Source organism: Motacilla alba, chromosome 6, assembly GCF_015832195.1.
Source record: "Motacilla alba alba isolate MOTALB_02 chromosome 6, Motacilla_alba_V1.0_pri, whole genome shotgun sequence".
Lineage (NCBI taxonomy): Eukaryota > Metazoa > Chordata > Aves > Passeriformes > Motacillidae > Motacilla > Motacilla alba.
The window spans coordinates 6,610,308-6,628,991 of NC_052021.1; the positions used below are offsets into that span (position 1 = coordinate 6,610,308).

Genomic DNA, 18,684 nt, shown 5'->3' on the forward strand with positions numbered 1-18,684 from the left:
TCCTCCCTCCCCAGTAAGGCAGAGGCAGGGTCTGCAAAAAGTGCAGTACATCTGTTATGGAGGGTTTGATTCGCTGTCCTCCTCTCAGGAAAGTGTCCACAGCCCTGAGACACAGATTGATGTGAAGAGCCACAGTGAAGTCAGTGTGACTACATGCAAGGACATTATACCATGAGCATGTCTATTATTTATAATGAAATTAAGCTGGCAAAGATAATTAATGCTATTAATATCTGCACAATGATGAGCACAGTATGACTAGATAAATAGGTGGAATTACTTCTTATCTGAAATATCCTCCCATCTGACTAGTATTGTGAACCCAAAGATAAACAGAGAGGATAAACAATTTGGTATGAAGTGTTACTGTTGTTTTTAATTATCTAATACCTATATATCAGATGCTGAAGAGGCAGAGCTCCTTGTGCAACTGTCTGAGGTGCTCTGACAATATGGTCCATGCCACAGTGCACTGGCAATATTTTGACACTAAAAACGGCTTGGGGGAAGGGGGAATTGAGGCAAATTGAGACATTTTCACACAACGGAATCTGCGCATTCTTTCACAGAGAAAACATTCAGACAAACTCCATAGTATCTGGCAGGACCCCGCAACTCAACACACCAGGCTCCATCACCTCTTACCATGCCTGTCTAATACGATAGTACAGACTCCAACTGAGCACAATAGGGCACAAAAAGAAGAGAAACAATGACTTAAGGGCAGAGTTTCATCATGAACTTCAGCCTCTTTTATCGTCATCAACAGAAGGCACAATTTTAACTGAACTCCTAGGGAGGAGGAGGAGGAGGTGGAATTTAATTTGCCTTCCTGTGAGAAACTGAGAGCAGAACACTCCTACTTGACCTCTTTAACCTCCTAATCTCCCAGGACATTCACTGTGTACAACAATACCAACGCAAATGGATCTATAGATCCACTGTATTTCCTAAAGAGATGGTCACAACAGTGGAAGTGTTTTTCAGATACACATCCATTTAATTTATTGAAACAATAGATTTGGGAGGAGTTGGTGTAAAAATTCAGTACATGCAAATCTCTTTAGCTGTTTAGCTTAAAAGTATAAGCGACAAAGTTCTGTCTCAGATAAAAATCAACTATTGCTTTAAGTAATTTTCCATCTTTGCACCTTAGAGTTTCTAATTAAATCATCTTGAAAGGAGCCATTTGTGCTGCTCTTTTTTTTAAGAGAAAACCAAATTCCTGTCTAAAACCACTCAGACAACATACAAAATGGGATGCAATTTATACTACAGAAACTCCATTTTAAAATATTTTAAGGCAAAGACACAAATCCATAAATATCTTAAGAGATTAAGTCTATAAACACTAATCAGTGATCCAATTTTTACTTGCAGTATGGGCTAAGCACTGCAGCACATACAGAAGACTCTGTAAAACCATGCACTATTCAGCAAACCATGGAACATGCAGCTCATCAGTAAGTATTAAAGAAACAGCCCAGATTTTTTTAAGATTTCATACTGAGTTTCTGCCTTTATAATTTTTTTTCCCCAATTAAAAAATGTTGAGATCTTAACATCAGGGTAATGACTTTTGTGTTTGCTTCTTAGAAACCATTACTGAGGCAGCTCTTGTTTCATAGTCTGTTTATCTTCAAACTTATATTTAGAAGTACATTGTAACAGGGTGAGCTGCTCCCAGGTTTATTTTTAATTCCTAGATACTGTCACACACTATGTTTGTGTGTCACAGAATGTGAAAACTAACACTAGATGCCAAGAAAGCTTAAGCACTACCAGTTACCAACAAGCTGATAGCATTAGGTTGTTAGGTGATTATAATTGCTGGTAACTTTGAACACAGGCATGATTTAAAGTGAAAAATGAAACTACTGAAAAAAATGAAGTTTACCTCCCCAAGAAAATAAGTTACACTCTAAATGTGAAACCGCATGCTGGGAAACAAAGGCAGGGTTGTACCTAAAAAAGAAGAGAGTGCCGAAAAGAGTATTATTAAGTGATTTACCTTGGCAACAGCTTTGCTTTCAGAATTATTGTTGGAATCCTTAATGCCATTTAATGAATCTCTTCTCTGTGGGCATGGCTTCTTTTTGCGCGGTCTGCCTTTAAGATTTGGCGCTGAAAATTAATGGAGAACACTTTGAGCACATTGTCTTATACTGGATTCTTAACAGCCGAAAGCATAATAAATAATTCCACTACAATCACTCACAGAAACGTACACATCTGTCTACAGAAAATGCTTATTACCAGATTCCCATCCTCTACGGGTTACATCTTGACACACTATACATTTCTATAGAATATCCCCCAAGGCTAATCTATTCTACTTTCACATAACTAATTAATATTAAGTCAAACATTGGTCTCCCAAGGAATCAGAGAGAAAGCACAAATATTTCTCCCTGGTACAGAAAAGAAGAAAATTTAATATTAATAGGCAACTTTGCATTAATCACTCTGCTGCCTTTATTTCTAATCTTCAAGCAAGAGTACTAACTGCTATTTCCAACTTTGGGAAACATCTGGCATTGGAAATGTTCTGAAATATTGAAATTCCTTACAGCTCCAAGAAATGTTTATATATTCTGTCAGTCTTGTCAAAGTTTTTCTAAAAAAGTTTAAGAAAAAAATAAAAAAATTACTCCTGAGTCCTGAAAGGGATCAAAAAAAAACCCCCTTAACAACTAGTTCTGGAAGTTGACAAGTACTGAAATAAGTGATTGATTGTTTCATAAGGGTTACATACCACACATACAAAGTAATGTGAATCACTTTCAGTTTTGTCCAATTCTTAAGATAAAACAGCTCTGAAATAACACAGTGACTAAATCCTAGCTGTGCTGAGCCATACGAGGAATGGGATATGGATCATCGTAAAAAATAACACACTCATCTTTCAATAGTGCTATTACAACATAAATTATGATCATATATAGAAATAATAGATGAAGCAGATGTTTGCTCATTATTACATGTCCCCTCTGCTTTCAGATTTAAAAATCAGCCTCTGACCACTATGGAAACATTCAAAATGACAAACAATCATTAACTAATGACTGTATACCGAATAATATAACTTCCTTTAAACCTGTAATTTTTAGGTAACCATTGTTTTCCTTACTTAAAGGGATGATTAGAGCAATGTCAGAAATCTAAACATCACAAACCTCTTGAGTGTCTTCTAATTGTTTCTAATCTTACATTTGTTGCACAGTAAGCCAGTGGTTTCAGGACATTTTACATTTTAATTAGTTTGCAAACACAATAAAGGGCGCTAATTTGATTTTATAGTTTGAGTAGCACTGTCATAGTTGGTCTGTTTAGAGAAAAAGAAAAGCTTTGGGTTTAAAATAAAAAGTCAGATCCTTTTTCTTCTCCCAACACTCGTGTAAGGTAAAAAAAAATAAAATCAATATGTGTATGAGTATATATATATATGCATGTGCATATGGGAGTAAGTCCATATTTGTGTCTATGTAAAAATACATTTATCTCCCTACGGAAATATCTCCATCCATCTCCAGCGAAGCTCATTCTGCTTATTGAAAAGTACCGCAGAAAGCAATTCTGAAATTGTCATCTGAGGCTAACATGCAAAATCAAACAAAGAGAGAAAGAAATTATTACCCATTCCAGTCGACAAACATCTGCCTGATTTATATCTGTACTCATGAATGCTACAGCATGTGACTGCACACCACGTCGCTGGGAGTCTCGACGTGGTGTGGATGTCAGTCTTACACAAAATGAACACTAAGAGTGTTTGCGCCGCGCTTACAAATCCCCTCCCCCCGGCGCTCCATTACTCATATCAACAGAGATGAGCGCCTCGGCGGGAGCGTGGGATGAGCTGCGAGGGCTCCAGCGCCGGCTGCCAGCTCTGGCCACGCCGCCCTGCCTTATTTATAAACCCCGCTCAACCTTTGATGTCTTCCTGATGCCTACGGGGATTTTTTGGCACACGACCTGGATGGGATGGAGAGGTCCCCTTAGCCACGGTCTGCCTCAGCAGTCGCTGAGTTCTTTAAAAAGGTACTGAAGGAAACAGAAATGTTCCCTCAATTCACTACACTTTGGCATACGTATTAAAAGATTAACCTTTGAATGACAAGATCCCCAGGCCTGGCCCAACCAATGGCCAAAGAGGGATGTGGCTGAGCTACCATCAAATATACTTGTGTGCTAGTTATTTGTCCTTTCTTTTGTTCCTTCAATCCGTTCTTACTTTTTAACAAATAAAGAAACTAGTTCAAGGCTCAATGTTTTTCAAAAACACTTGTTATCCTGAGTTTTGGCACTGTACTTTGCATCACACTATAAAGCACTGCTAATGTTTTGCTAAAAGCTTTAAAAGCAAGAAGGCATTTGTTCCTAAATTCCAGGTATATTGAGCTTGCATATAAACACTGTTTGAATTGGAGCTTTCCACGGCAGAACTGGCACAAACCCACTATGAAATGGGGTATTTGCATTCTCCCTGTGGCTCAGGAGCAGCAGCAGGGAAGGTCTGTCTGCAGCACACACAAGGACCATCTCACACGCCCATGGTATGATTTTAAATCACCTAAAGCCACTCCAGATCTGACACAAGATTAACAAGAAAGTAGCAACAGGAATTATTATCAGAAGAGAAGGTCCTGGCATCTAACATCTACTCTGTAAAAGAAAACGTATGACATAGTCCCAAGTCACACTTGAAACAAAGCCATTAATATTTGCTCCCTAAACCATTATAAATAAACACATTATTTGAAGATTATTGCATTTCAGTGACATTAGTTTTGTTCGTGTGAGAGAGGAAATATGACTAGGACAGAAGAAAGAATTTACAAGTCACATTCATGTTTCAATTTTGTCATCTTTTGTTTAATTTTTGACATATTCATGAGCACACTGCAAGTGTCTTGAATTTGTTATTCATAATTATTTTAAGGCAATTTTACACAGTTTGTGGCTTAGTCACATTCAGTTTTCCTGATGATGTTGGATGTTCAGTATGTACTGGACAGCTAAATGAGTATCCTATGGGTTTTCTTCTGTTTTCTAGTGGAGAAGGACTTCTGGCATGACTACCTAAGAATATACAAAATTATTCACTTTCTTCATGTGTTTGTGCATATGGCTTTCAAATTCATTTTCTGAAAGCATTTGTGGCATTGAGGCCTGATAATTTGCACATTCCCAGAAGGCGAGAGCATAAGCAAAGAAAATTGAAATTAAAAAATGAACAAATAAGTACAGAAAAAAGTTTGCATTATTCGCCACCTCTTCGGTGTGAGTGCTTGTAACAGGAGTATGAGAGAGACAACACAGTACCAGTTAAAACACTTTCTTTCCTGTGTAATTGAAAACGTGATTGCCCTTTACCAATGTGCGGTGTTTTCCCACTCCATTACCTGCTGTGTGCTGGCAAACCTTTCATGTACGGCCAGGTAAAACACAGCCAGCAGCAAAACTCACACGAGTACGAGTGAACACTCCTTGGGCCCGGAGGAGTCCCCAAACTGTGGGTGGGATAGGTCAGAAGGAGAGGGAGAGGGCAGCTACCCCGCTCACTTGCTCAGAAAATTCATAAGGTTGTGGCTACTGTTCTCCAGTCACTACCACCCTCAGCTGTTCAACTTCCACAGACACTGCCTGCTCAGCAGGACAGGAGAAAAAGGACAATTTCCAAGCCTCACTGCCTAGAAGAACTCCCAGCTCTGGTTTTACCCCAAGAAAGGCAAGTTCTATACAGGGGAAAGATAAATACCCAAAAGTGGGAGCTGCCAAAATCAACCATGACCATTATCACTATTTACAATGGAAAAACACGGGCTGCCACAACAAGACAGCACATTCAACTGCCACTTTCTTTTCCTATGTGTCCAGGATGGGGAAGTGATCACAGGGCTTACCATCTCCCTGTTATTGGGTCAGCCTCACCTGAGCTACATCCACATTGATAATGCCATGAATAAGTCACAAAATAATGGCTGTTGTTTTGGAGTACCTGAATTTAGCAGACCATTTACTGTAAAATTACCTATTTTTTACGAGTTTATCACTGGAAGTCCAGTGAGTTCAACCCTCCCAATAACACTGTTCCCTACATTCACGTATTTTGGCTGATGCAGAAGATTTGTTGTTATAGGGAGGGTGTTAAAAAAAATAGTGGCCTTCACAGAGCTGAGGTCAAGCTATGTTGGCACTTTGTCAAAATCAGTGGTGTAGCCAAGAGTTTTTAATGAGCCTGGAATGCATTACCTCATTTTTCATACCTGGATCACTTACTCATGTTGAGCCCAAAATAACCTTGGACCTTGCTGGCTGCTCAGCAAACCATGTAAGTAAACAAGTACTGTACTCATGCCTAAAACATGTATCTTTTAATTGCTTGCTCCACGTTTCTTACTCTAGAGCACATCTAAGCAATTGTAATGCCCGTGATCAAAGTTCTTGTCTTTCCAGGCCTCTCTGACCTGGGTAACTTTTTCCTGACACAATTTTTGATTCTGGCCTGCTGATTCTCCAGTTTCTCAGACATACTTCAAAAGTAGGAGAAAAAAAAGAAAAAAAAAAAAAAAGGAAATGAAGGCCATTGCCATATTTTGCAGAGGAATGTACTCAGCTAATAGACTTACAACTTACACTGCCAACCAGATTCTTCTGGCTGCCTGCTGTTTTCTGTGACCATGTTTTGTGGAAAGATGAAGGAAGAACAGAATATTTGACTGAGCTTCTAAAAATCTCCATGGCCTCAACAAAGAATGGCCAGCAGAAGATCTGGGTCTACATTTAGGGTGGGCTCACAGAGTCAGGTGAGCTCGAAATGTAGAGCTGGGAGTGTACCAGAGGGAGGTAATCACAAACCAGGATTTAGGTGGAGCAGTGGAAGTTGCAAAAGTGAATGAACAGGGATGAACAGTGGTGCTGGATTCAGAAGAGACACAAGGCAGTGGCAGCACAGCTGCCAAATGCATCCACAGCCATTCTTTCCTGAAGGACACCTTGCACAGTGTCCCCTCACAGAATCCTCCTGCGCTGTGCCAGTCCTTCACATGTCTTCTGCACAAAAGCTGTGATACCAGAATCCTTGGCCCTAAGCTGCAAAACCATCAGTATCTATAGAACAGATTAGGAGATCTCCCCTCTGAGGCAGGTGGAAATGGCAGGATGTGTCAGATCCCAGAGCTATTCATGAGTCAGGTGCCAAAGAGAAGCTGGAGGTGGCATATGGAGGTGCCTGGCCATCAAAGTCAGGGTGAGAAGAATGGCCCCAGATCTCCACAAAATCCATGAACTGACCATGCCTGTTAGCAGGTGGCAAACAGCTGGTTGCTGAGGACATCCCTAATGCAGCCTGGCAAAAGTCAGCTCTTGGCTGAAAACCATGGTTACATGTTGCACCTTTTAAAATGTAATGAATAGAAAGTTAACAGGTTTAATGGCTTTAACACTTACCCCTCTAGGGGGCTTCCCGCATTCTGCAATATCTGGAAGTTAAGAAAAGCATATTGCTGTATTTAAGTATGGTCTCAAAAACTATTCAAAGCTTAGTTAATCGTGCATATTTTGTGGAGTGCCAGCTGCTTCCTTGATTTCTCTGTCACCATCATCTCCTTATTTTATCTCCATCCCCTCATTCCCTTTTCCGCATTTTGACTTCGGGCCTTCACATTTAATTTATTTTCCTTTCACCCCTGAAAGTTTATTTAAAAGCTTTTGCCTCCAGGAAACAGGGTGCAAAAATGAGGGCTTGGGGCATTTATTGCCCAGGCATGCTGAGCTGATGAAGAGAAGCAGCAAGCTGTAAGTAACCTAATATTGCATCGAAAAGGTAGAAATTAAAGTGCCTGGAAAAGAAAGCAAAATATCAGTCTATGCTAAAAAAAACCCAGACCTGTGTTTAGGAAACAACAGCATCAATTCAATTTGGGGAAGGTCTCAACAGGATCCTAAGTACACCTATGGAAGTCAATGATGAGCACCCACCAAAAACTTGGGCTCTCACCAAGCTGTGGAGGTCACACAGCCTCTCTGTGCACACACACACATCCCTCATGCTTGCTCAAGCTGACACGAAACAACTTGAATATCAAAATTATTTTTACTAGGCTTTTTCTAAATGGAAACACTTGTTTATTCCTTTCTTTATAACTGAACATGCCAGGCCTGACCTGGAAAGTCCAGAGCACAGCAGTGAACAACCTTGCAGGAAACATTAAGGAGTCATGCTGCTTTCTAACCCACATGGAGAAAGAGTGGACTTGTGTAGCCATTTCTGAAAGTTTTGTTTTGGAAATGAGATATCCCATGCTCCATGTGGGGAAAATCAATTTGCTACCTCTCTAAAGAAAACATTCCCCATTTGGAAATAAGTGAAACAGACACTTCCTTGTGTGGATTAATGTGGAGACATATGACTTGCTGCAGACTGTTGTTTTGACCCCCTTCCTGACCAGACAATCTCTGAAGAAAGCAAAATGCTGGTATTTTTCATGAATTACAGTTCAGCATTGCTTATAACAGAAAATTTAGAGGCACTGCAAACATCAGGTTGGCAAATTTTTGCCAAAAAACAAATGTTTCTTTTTTCCGTGGAAGACAGAGATAAGGTTCAGGATGAGGTTTGGAGTCTCTTTTTCTTCATTTCAGCGTGGTTGGATATTAAGACTTTTCCTTGATCTGGACTTTTTTATGTCCTGCTGACTAATGTGGATTTTAAAAAAAGGAAAAAAGGTTTTTTTTTGTTTTGGTTTTTTTTTTTTTCCTGGACAAAACCTATATATGTGCCGAAAATTATGAAGTGCAGTAAATTGAAATGGAAAGCTGAAGATTTCAGAGAAAAATCTATGCTTGACAAATACATGACATTCAAGTAGACCTTAGAGCAAATGAAAATAATAGTAACAAAAAATTCGGTGTAGGCCTATTACTGGCTACAGATGACAGGACTATAACTAATGATTCAAAAAGAGGCAGAGGTGTTTGGTAAATATTTGTTCCATACTTGCAAAGAAGCCAGATGATATGCTTGCAAAAGAGTATAATTAAAGCCAGTCAATTGACTTGGTTTTACAGAAACCAGATCTTAAAACAACAGAAAAGAAAAACAAACAAAGTACCTTATTTTACACTTTGAAACTATAAGCTTGGTTAGAGAAACTAGCTGCACACATGGAACTTACCTGCATTCAGTAAGACAGCTGATTTAATATTAGATAATAATTTGATTAAAAAACAGCACTACATAATTTTATTCAAGCGTATATTGAATGGATTAAGAACTGGCTAAATGTAGGCATCAGTGGGGAATTTCTACCAAATGAAAAGATTTCTGGTGGGATTCCACAGGGGCTGCTTCTAACCTTGTAAGTTCTACAAATTTTCATCAGTGAAATAAATATAAAGCCCCTGACAGTTACATTCACACTGACACGAGGACTGGCACAGTGCTAAGACTGACTCATACAAATGAGTAATCAGAAGGAAAACAGACCAGGAAAACACAATGCTCCTCAATACAGCTCCAGCATGAAACCTGCAAACAGGGATTACGGGTCCTATTGACCAAGCCAAGGGTGACTGCTCATAGGCCACTCCCCACTGGAAATTCAACATGCACTGATAGGAAGATGCTGTGGCCAACGGGATATCTGCCTTCAGGGAGGTCTGAATAACTAAAACTGTGCTGGGTTTGAGCAAAAATGACAGAGAATTCAACTTTACCAGGTAACAGGAGCACCTCAAAGGTGAGAAAAAGCTGGTACGCAGGAGCGAGGAGGGATAACCAGGCTCGCCCAGGCACTGCAGTCCCCATACCTGATCCAGTGCCAGAATATGGAGGCATGCGTATAACCAGCTTTCTCAAGGCCTTTGGGAAAAGCCTGAGCCAGACACAAGCTGGTGTGCACAGGGCAGGAAGTAACAGATGCATCTGAGGGTCTGGAGGGTTGAGGTATGAGACTGGAGCTGGGTGTCCCGCCTCAGGCACGGCGAGGGCCCACGCTGCTGCCAGGAGAGCCTGGCCGCTGCGGGCGGCTGCAGCAGCCTGGCTGGCTGCACGACCAGGCGTCCAGCTGTCTGGCTCTGGTCCTTGCCCAAACAGCTGTTTCCCTTCTCCTTTAGAAAAAAGGTGGTGAACTGGATGAAAGAGTTTGCCAGCAATTTTGGCTGATGAGCCACTACTTGGGGTTCATACCAGATTAGATGACTCAGTGGTTCTTCTGGTGAGAAACTGCATGAATATAGGATCAAACAGTGAAGTACTGAGCAGTGCAGGACAAGGAACACGAAGAGCTGCAGACTTGATTCAGCAAAGTACATGCCTAACTCATAAAGACCTGGAGCATGCAGGGACGTCTGATGACCTAACCGGGGCTATTCACATCTCTGAGCCTGTGTCAAGCATTGAATGCAACCAAGCCAGCATGGCTCTCTCTGCCACTAATGGGAAAGAAGCATTCAAGCCTCGAGCAAAGAAATCTTCCTATCTCATCATGAAACACCCTGCGCTTGGGCAGCATCACAGCATCAGACATGGGTTCATCAGATTTCCCTTTCCCTCAGAAATCTGCAGTCGATCTCCAGCCCCAAAGCCCTCCATCCCCAAAGGTCACCTCCTGGGAGGCTGCAGCCAGCAGACAGGGGCTTCAGTTTCTCTTGGAGGGTCAGAGCAACACTCTAGAAGTGTAGGCCTGACTTCTCAAAATAGTCTTGGTTAATTTATTGAAAAAAAAAAAAAAGCAAAGAAAGGAGAGTGAGCAAATGAGCAGGTTCTAACAGATTATGTAATAGCCAAGACAAAAGCAATGCAAACATGGCAACAAGAAGTGGAAACGCACAGCAAAGCCATCTAAGTCAGCCTGTCTGATCGAAACTCATCAGAACACCCAGGGCAGACCTTCCATTAGAGGGCTGTAGAAAATAGGCAAATCTTAGGGCAGCTTTCCTAACAACGTTTCTTTTTCTCTCCAGTAAAAGCCAGCGTTTGTGTAATTGCTGTCTAGCAGAGTCAGCAGTACCCAATGGAGACATGACCTACATACCTCAGAAATACAACAGGAACGTAACCAGTCGTATCCACGTAGGTAGATGGATGAGATGGGCTAATTGACTGATGGACATTGTGCATGAATATAAACAGGCAGAAATTCATGCCAGAAGGATAAAATGGACAGTTTCCAAGACCTTGCTTTTGGGAATGACAACGCCAGGTAGGAAGCAATGATCATCAAATTGTGCACAATGTGAAAGTGACAAATATATTATTTAAATAATCTCTCGCATTTCTGATTTGTAACTGATTATATAAGATTCTTTTTTTTTGGTGTAGGAATATTATAATTTCCTAATTTTTTTTTTGATCATTGTACTGTAAAGTAATCAAAATTTGTTAGGCATAATCAACCTGCATGAAGATACCAGTAAAGTGACAAGCAGAAACTACAGAGTAAGCTCTCCCCTTTGATGCCTACATTCAGCTGCCACCACAACAACTACACAAGGCATTAGGTGGAGGCAGGAACAGCAGCCACAGCCTAAGCCCTGTGCCCATTCACATCTCTGGGTCATCACCAACTTCACTTGCAGCACTTGGCTTGCCAGGCCCCCCACCACAGTGCACAGAGTCAGCAAAGGGTTCAGAGACAACCCCACTTCTGCAGAGAGCTTGGGAACAAAGCCTTGGCACCCTGGGAGATCTGCATACACCTGACGTGGGCTGTTATTGCTGAGGTGCAGAGGGGATGCTGCCCAGCACTGCTGAGCACAGGAAGGGATCTGCACTTTTTCACCCATAAAACACAGAAGTGGAACTCTGGCAATTTTGTCAGGTTGTGTACAGGCAGCCAGGGAATCTGTACAAGTCCCAAAACACCCCAAAAATGGTGGTTTTAAAGTCCTGATCTTACATGATTGTAAGATCATGTGCCCGGTTTAAATGAGTGCAAAGCCCATGGACTTGGTGTAATCATCCCAAAAATCAACACAAACAAAACTGAACCCATCTCTTCATTTTGGCCCCAGCAAATCTCTAGCACTCAGAAAAATCCAAATAAAACTGAGCTGTATCCATAAATTTATCTGAGCAGGGCAGGGTTTAAACTAAATATGCAGTCAGTTGTGCAATATTCTTCCGCAGTCAATACTGGTTCTTAGGAAATTATCTGAGTGAATTAAGTGGAAGACTATTAAACAATTTACACACTTCCTTGTGTTTCAGATGTCTAATTATAGCTGTGTTTGTCTCTCCCCGCAGAACTGTTGTATACCACATGGTATGCATATTTCAGCATCCAGCATTATTAACTCATGACCGACTGTCAGTTGATCATTATCTAACACATGGGGTCTGCAAAAAAAGCCTTATTTGGGCAAGAGCAGGCTCCGGACCCGCTCCCGCCGCATTTTCCCCCAGAAGAACTTCAGTTGGATTATTATCTGCTGTCAATGGAAACTCCGAGGTTACTTATGCGAAATCTGCAGAGAGGAAAATAAATCCTCACTGAGTTTAAACAGTTGATATTAAAACCATCTCCAGCTCGGCTGGTTTAAAGAAAACTCTCAGTTGCCCTCTAGTGTCCCCCTGCTGCCACGCCAGGCAGCCTGCCTGCCACAGCCAAGGTCACACAATTTAACCTGATTTCACGACGGCAGATTTACTGTTTGCCTAATATTTCGCACAAAAGGGCGAGGTGGGGGGGATGCTTTTCCCCCCCTGGAAATCTCAGGGCTCCGGCCCAGGAAGCCCAGAGCTTGCATAATGTTTACAGCTGTACTGAGGCGCATGACACACGGGTTTTATGAGTGAGAATCTCTGAAATCGCTCTGTGTGCTGCACTCCATAAAGTTCATTCATAACTAAAAATAGACTAATGTACAAACTGATTTAGCACTATACTGAAGCTAAGGAACACAGGGAGTCTGCAGAATTCCCTAATATGGAAGAGAAGCTGAGTTTTCAAAAGCAGCAGTTTATTTGTTTCTGAAAATGGACAACATATGTAAAAGATTTAATATACAGAACCAGGTGTATATATAGCCTAGATCTTCATATGTGCCCATTTTCATGCTATATAAAGACTTTATACAGCCTGAAACTATAGATTTAATAATAGATTACTAAATTAAGTCTGCACAATCACTTCATAAAATAAATAATTTCAATTTAAAATACAGCTGAGGGGTTTGGACAATTTCCTGCTTAATAGAGGCCCATCCCTGAAATGTAAATAACACCGGTATTAAAACAAGTCAATCAGGCACATCACAAAAAAAAAAAAGGTACATGAAAACAAATGCATTTTCCAGTCTATTCTAAGTAAGGATACCAAACCTCTATTTTATTTGAATGCTGCTTTGATACATTACTACTGGCTTTTTTTTTCCCACCCTAAATGTCCTGTTCTTCCTTAGAGAAATCCAGGGCTGACTAAGTCTTAACATTTTGAAAACAGCAAACCATCAGGGTTTTGCAACAAGAATTATTCACTGCCTTCCTGTGTACTGTCAGCATTCTTAAAATACTGTTACTATAAAATTAAACAGTGTGCTCTTCAGAAACACATGACGTTGCTTGCTCTGTTTTTTTAACTGTAATTGTGCAATTTTAAAATTCTCTTCTTTCTCAATGCCTTCTCCCCAAACAAATACCTTTGATAGTTATAAGGTTACAAAAACAGTTTAGACTTTTTTTTTTTAAACTTACAGGCCACCTGTAATATTATTGACTGATCACACAGTAAAAATGACAAACACTACTTTATTTGGTGCATATCCTCAGTTAATTATAAGGCCTTCTCTCCTTAATTTGACAAGACTGAAATATCACAAGAAGTACATATGGCAATTCAGAAAATATAATCAGGGAAAAGGCGAAATGAACATTTCAGAAGACAAATGATTTGATTTGCATAAGCAGATATTTGTAAGGCTCTGCCTTTCTCTACTGCCTGAACAGCACTTTCCATTTCTCTTGCTCTCACTTCCACAGCATAGTTCACAAGCACAGTAATTTCACTTTCCACTCCAAAGTGTTGCCCCAATTGGTAAGAGGAGGTTTTTTCCAACAGCAGCCAGCGATGCTGCGGAACTCTGAAGAGGTGACACTGAGCATCCTGGCAGGACCTGTGCAGGAACCCTGACCCAGTGCAGGAACCCTGACCCAGTGGTTCCAGCCGTACGTGCTGCTGCAGCACCCCCACTTTTCAGAGGAAGGCTGTGTCTCAGCTTCAACTTATGCCAGAGCCCCAAAATACTGGAATTGCCACTAAAATAATAAAGGGGGTAGTACAGTCCTAGCACTACCTGGCAATGTCAGTGATCACCTGCTCCCAGTCCTGTCCCTCAGGGACAGAGTGGGACCCCTGCAAATCCACTGTCCCCTTTGTCTGCAGACTGGTCTCTTAAATCTCTTGGATTCAAGTTTTTCCTAGAAGCCTCCCCATCGGCCGTGACCTGAAGCTACTTTGTTTAGGAAATCTGACAAAGTGACATGGGTGGCCAAACCTACATATCTGATTTTAAACAGATAAAACTAGCACCAAGACAAATCATCACCTCTTCAGGAATTCCAAGTACACTATTAAGTAAGACTTGGACTTCAGCTAAGGTGAATATGAAGATTCATTGTCCCAGGAGATAAATATTGACTGAGGAAAAGCAAAGGTCAAATTGGTCAATATTTATTCAAGAAACTCTAAATCTTGATGCAGTGTAACATACACTCAGAATGTCTTGATCAGCTGTCTCTGAAGATCTTTTCATTATCACTAAATACTACAAAAGTATCTTCTCCCCTCCAAAATTCAAATGCAAAAAAACCTCAGAAACTCAAACACACCAACTACAAATAGGAAGCTTTCTGTGCCAATGGCCTCAGCAAAAGGACGCGCTGATTTGCAAATGCTATCTGCCCGGTCTGCATGCCAAAACTCAGTAGCCCTGAACTCTGAAGACGTGAACAACAAAAACTTTCTGACTCATCGCATGGCAATATTTCAGACTACCATGAACAGAACTTCTTCTTTGGTGAGGACTAGTGCAGTTCCTTCTTCTTCTGTCTCAAGTATCTGTAATTTAGGATTGAAATTTTATCTCTGGCTTCTATTCACATAAAGATTTACCTTGGTACAATGCTAAAGAAGAGATTTGGAGGGGTTATAGTCCTATTATTCACTGTGGCAAGTGTATTAGTCCTATTATTTATCTAAGGTCTCAAGCTGACTGCCTGCTTTCTGAAGGTTTTCTACCATGTTATTTTTGTCTGAAGCCACAGTGCTATGGACTCTTTTCCACACAACAGCACTGTTGAAAGCAAAAATTCCAGGAAATTTGTAGAAGCTGATTTTTCTGAAGATGCATTATGAAGGGAGACACTTGCATCCTCTGGATTTTCAATGAAGTTATTCCCAGAATTCCCCTTAGCACCTTCACACAGCCACTCAGTCACTGAGAAGGTTTTAACACTCCTATGTTCATTCAAACAGTCCAGCACAGCTGGTGAACTCCTGTTTCTAACCTTTTGTCTTCACTAAACAGTCAAACGTAGCGGATTTGTTGCAATCACCATGGAGATCTGTTGATTTCAAATTAGGCACAAACTGTTTGTTTCCTTTGCTATTTTTATTGTGTTTTGAGCCTATTATGCTCATCTCACCCTGCCCTTTCCTTATCTTACTGGCAAATAAGAAAAACTGGCTTCACTGGGAAGTCAAATCCTAGACACAGCCACTCCTGAACTCCGTGGAGGACAGCAATGGTCTCCCCTTCCCAACTGCCTTTCCTCACTGTTGCCAACCAGTGAGTCTGCACAAGGTCAGACTACACTGATGAGATGACACAGCAGGGCCAGATGAAGTAAATGGCTGCTAATCGGAAGAAAAATGTGAACCTTGCTTTGTGCAGCTTCATAGTTAGGCCTGCTAGGGTTGGAAGAATTAATATACTCACTGCACAGGAGAGTGATAGGCAGGGTTTGGTCTCACACGTGCAATGACACAAATGAACCACCAAGGGCTGGCGCGGGAGAAACAGCCCTGGCGTGGCAGGATGGGGATGGGACCATGGGGCAAGGGGGGCAAAGGTGAGGAACTGAAGAACAGGAGGACTGAAGCAATAGGTACTAGGGGGATCCGCACTTCTGGACTGACTGGATTACATACAGAAAGCAGTTAAATCCAGCACTCCCAAGGCAGGTGAAAGTGTCGCCAAGAGACACCTGGGCTATTGCAGCCAGACGCTGAGCACCCTCTCACCATGGAAAGGCTCACTGAAAGCATGAAGGAGTTGTTAATTGACTCCCAAGTGAAGTCTCTAACAGAAATTCCTTTGGAGGCGCAAAGAAAGACACAAGGACCGATAGTGCTGAATGTAGGTTTCCCACAGCCCAAGTCAATGGGCTCCCTGTGCCAAAAAATGCAGCAGGCTGGGATCTGACAGTCCCAAAGCTGCGTAAGCCAAATGCAAGCCTTTCCCACAGCTCTGTGACAGGTACACTGCTGCCTTTAAAACACCATCAAGCCTCCACTAAAACATTTCTCTGCTTCTGGAATCATATGCAATCCATAATATGGAACTTAAGTTAAAATTCAAAGGCCAATTAAAAAAATAAAATCAATGAAATGCTTTTATGAAAGAGAAGATTGATCTGCAGCTTGTAACTTCCAGTAATGTAATATTTTAGAACTTTAATAAATAATGCTTTTATCTTGATTGCAAAATAATACCCTGCCATGAAACATAGAGCAGAGGTAGGAAACTGTTCAACAAGAATTAAAATGTCACACTTTGCACAGAATGGAGCATTACAATTATTGGTGAAACACGTTTTTCAAACTTGTTAACACAAAATTAACAATTACATACATCACTTAATTCTATAAGTGCATATCTCTTGAAGTACCCATTAGCCAACCGTGCCTAGTTCAGTTTTAATATACATGCAGGCTTTGCAGCACACAGGGGATGTAACTCTGCAAGCGCTGGCACAGTAAACCCTGAAATGGCAAGTGCTATTAAATTGAGATGCAATCACACTGAAAGGGAAACATTAACAAACAGCAGACAATTGAGAAGAAAATACAGGGCGCTTGTGTTCTAATACATGTGCCTCAAAACCTTATATAACTATTCATTGTCTAGTTCATCTGGCCAGGGGCCCCGTTTCTCTATGCTATTCTATACTAATTTTACAATAATAAACTGTTATACAAGCTTTATGCAGTCATGCATATGAAGAGGTTGTGGAAGACATTACATTTGATTATGTTTCTAGCAAAGACACCATCTTGAAATTAAACATAGCCTGGCAGAAGTTTAAAAGTAAAAAAAACAAAAACAAACCAAAACCCAAGAAAAAACCCAAACAACAACAACAACCAAAAAGAAAATAAATGAAAAATTAAAGGAAAAGGAAACAAATGTATGCAAACAAATAATTTTAAAACCCCAAACAAACAAATAAATCCGTTCTAAAAGGTTCCTTTCCTCCCCTATCACCTCCACATTATGCATGACAGATGAATACCACTCATTCTTGCATTGTATTATATCCCATAATACAATTCAAGAATCTGCATGTTTCTGGACTATGCTCACTGGAAGACAATCAGTGATTTTTGGAAATGCATGGGGTTTTTTAAAATACACTTTATTTTTGTAAAAACAAAGCAAAATGGTTTACAAAGCCAAAAGGAATGCATGAAATAGCTGGGGTTTAAAAACCATGTTATTTTTCGCTTTAGCATGAACCAACATGAACCACTGAGATGCCTTAGTTAAGATTTAGCTGTACCACAAAACATTAGTAGGATAGCAGTTGGAAAACTTGGGGATGAGAGACACAGGACACAAAAACATATACACTGCAAACGAGATCCAATCCAGAAAAGTAATTTCATATTCCACATTTGTCTGTGGAATTGTCTGAGAATTTTCTGCTCAACATTACTTCCAGGTTTATCACAGCAGTTCAAAACTGGCTATATTTAGTCACTGACCAGTGCCAGAAAGCACTACCAGACTATAGGATCATGGCATATTTTAAGTTTGATATCTCATCAACTATCAAGGCCAGAAATAAAATGTCTGTTATAATCAGAAAGAGTGAAAGCCTCAGAGCTCCAAGATACATGAGCTTGTCAGCTAAGTCATGAGATATCCCAACTCAAAAATCACATTCTGATTGCCATTGTGTGCCTGATACTTCCCGACCACCCTGAACATATTTTGATTTCAACATTTTAACATCTAATCTAAAAAAAATCCCATTAAAGCTAGTGAAGCAATGCTTTATGTGGGGCCCCTGAGGCACTTCCACATGCAAATACCACCACCACATACCAAAAGCAAAGAGTCGGCACTCAAGTGGCACTGAAGCCATGGGTATAGGAGCAAACCCCCAAAAAGCTTTAATGCCAGATTCTGATCTAAATCACAGCACTGTCAATTCAAAGTAATTGACTCCTGTGGATTTACATGAGTGGAAAGGAGATCCTAATCTTGTTCTTAACCTTTACCTTTGAAGTAGAGATGATCATAAATTAGGTTTTCCTATCCAATAGGAAAATGTCAGAATTTCATAACTTTCTTCAAATCAGGCAGGCAGTCAAAAATGTTCTGAGCAACACTAACAGGCTTTTTAATTTTAACGTGTCTAATGAAAAGAAAACAACTGGAAATACTTATACAGAT

The 18,684-nt window shown here is 40.6% G+C and overlaps 1 protein-coding gene across 7 annotated transcripts in view; it reads right to left on the reverse strand.

Moving 5' to 3' along the window:
- ARID5B (AT-rich interaction domain 5B) overlaps positions 1–18,684 on the reverse strand; it is a 127,069-nt gene that overhangs the window by 33,264 nt on the left and 75,121 nt on the right. For 6 of the 7 annotated variants that reach the window (XM_038141727.1, XM_038141725.1, XM_038141729.1 and 3 more), the window contains one exon: positions 2,012–2,124. In XM_038141727.1, the coding sequence (XP_037997655.1) occupies positions 2,012–2,124 (113 nt within the window). Of the gene's footprint in view, positions 1–2,011; positions 2,125–3,636; positions 14,393–18,684 lie in introns of those variants that run through there. The other variant, XM_038141730.1, reaches the window with a different exon arrangement.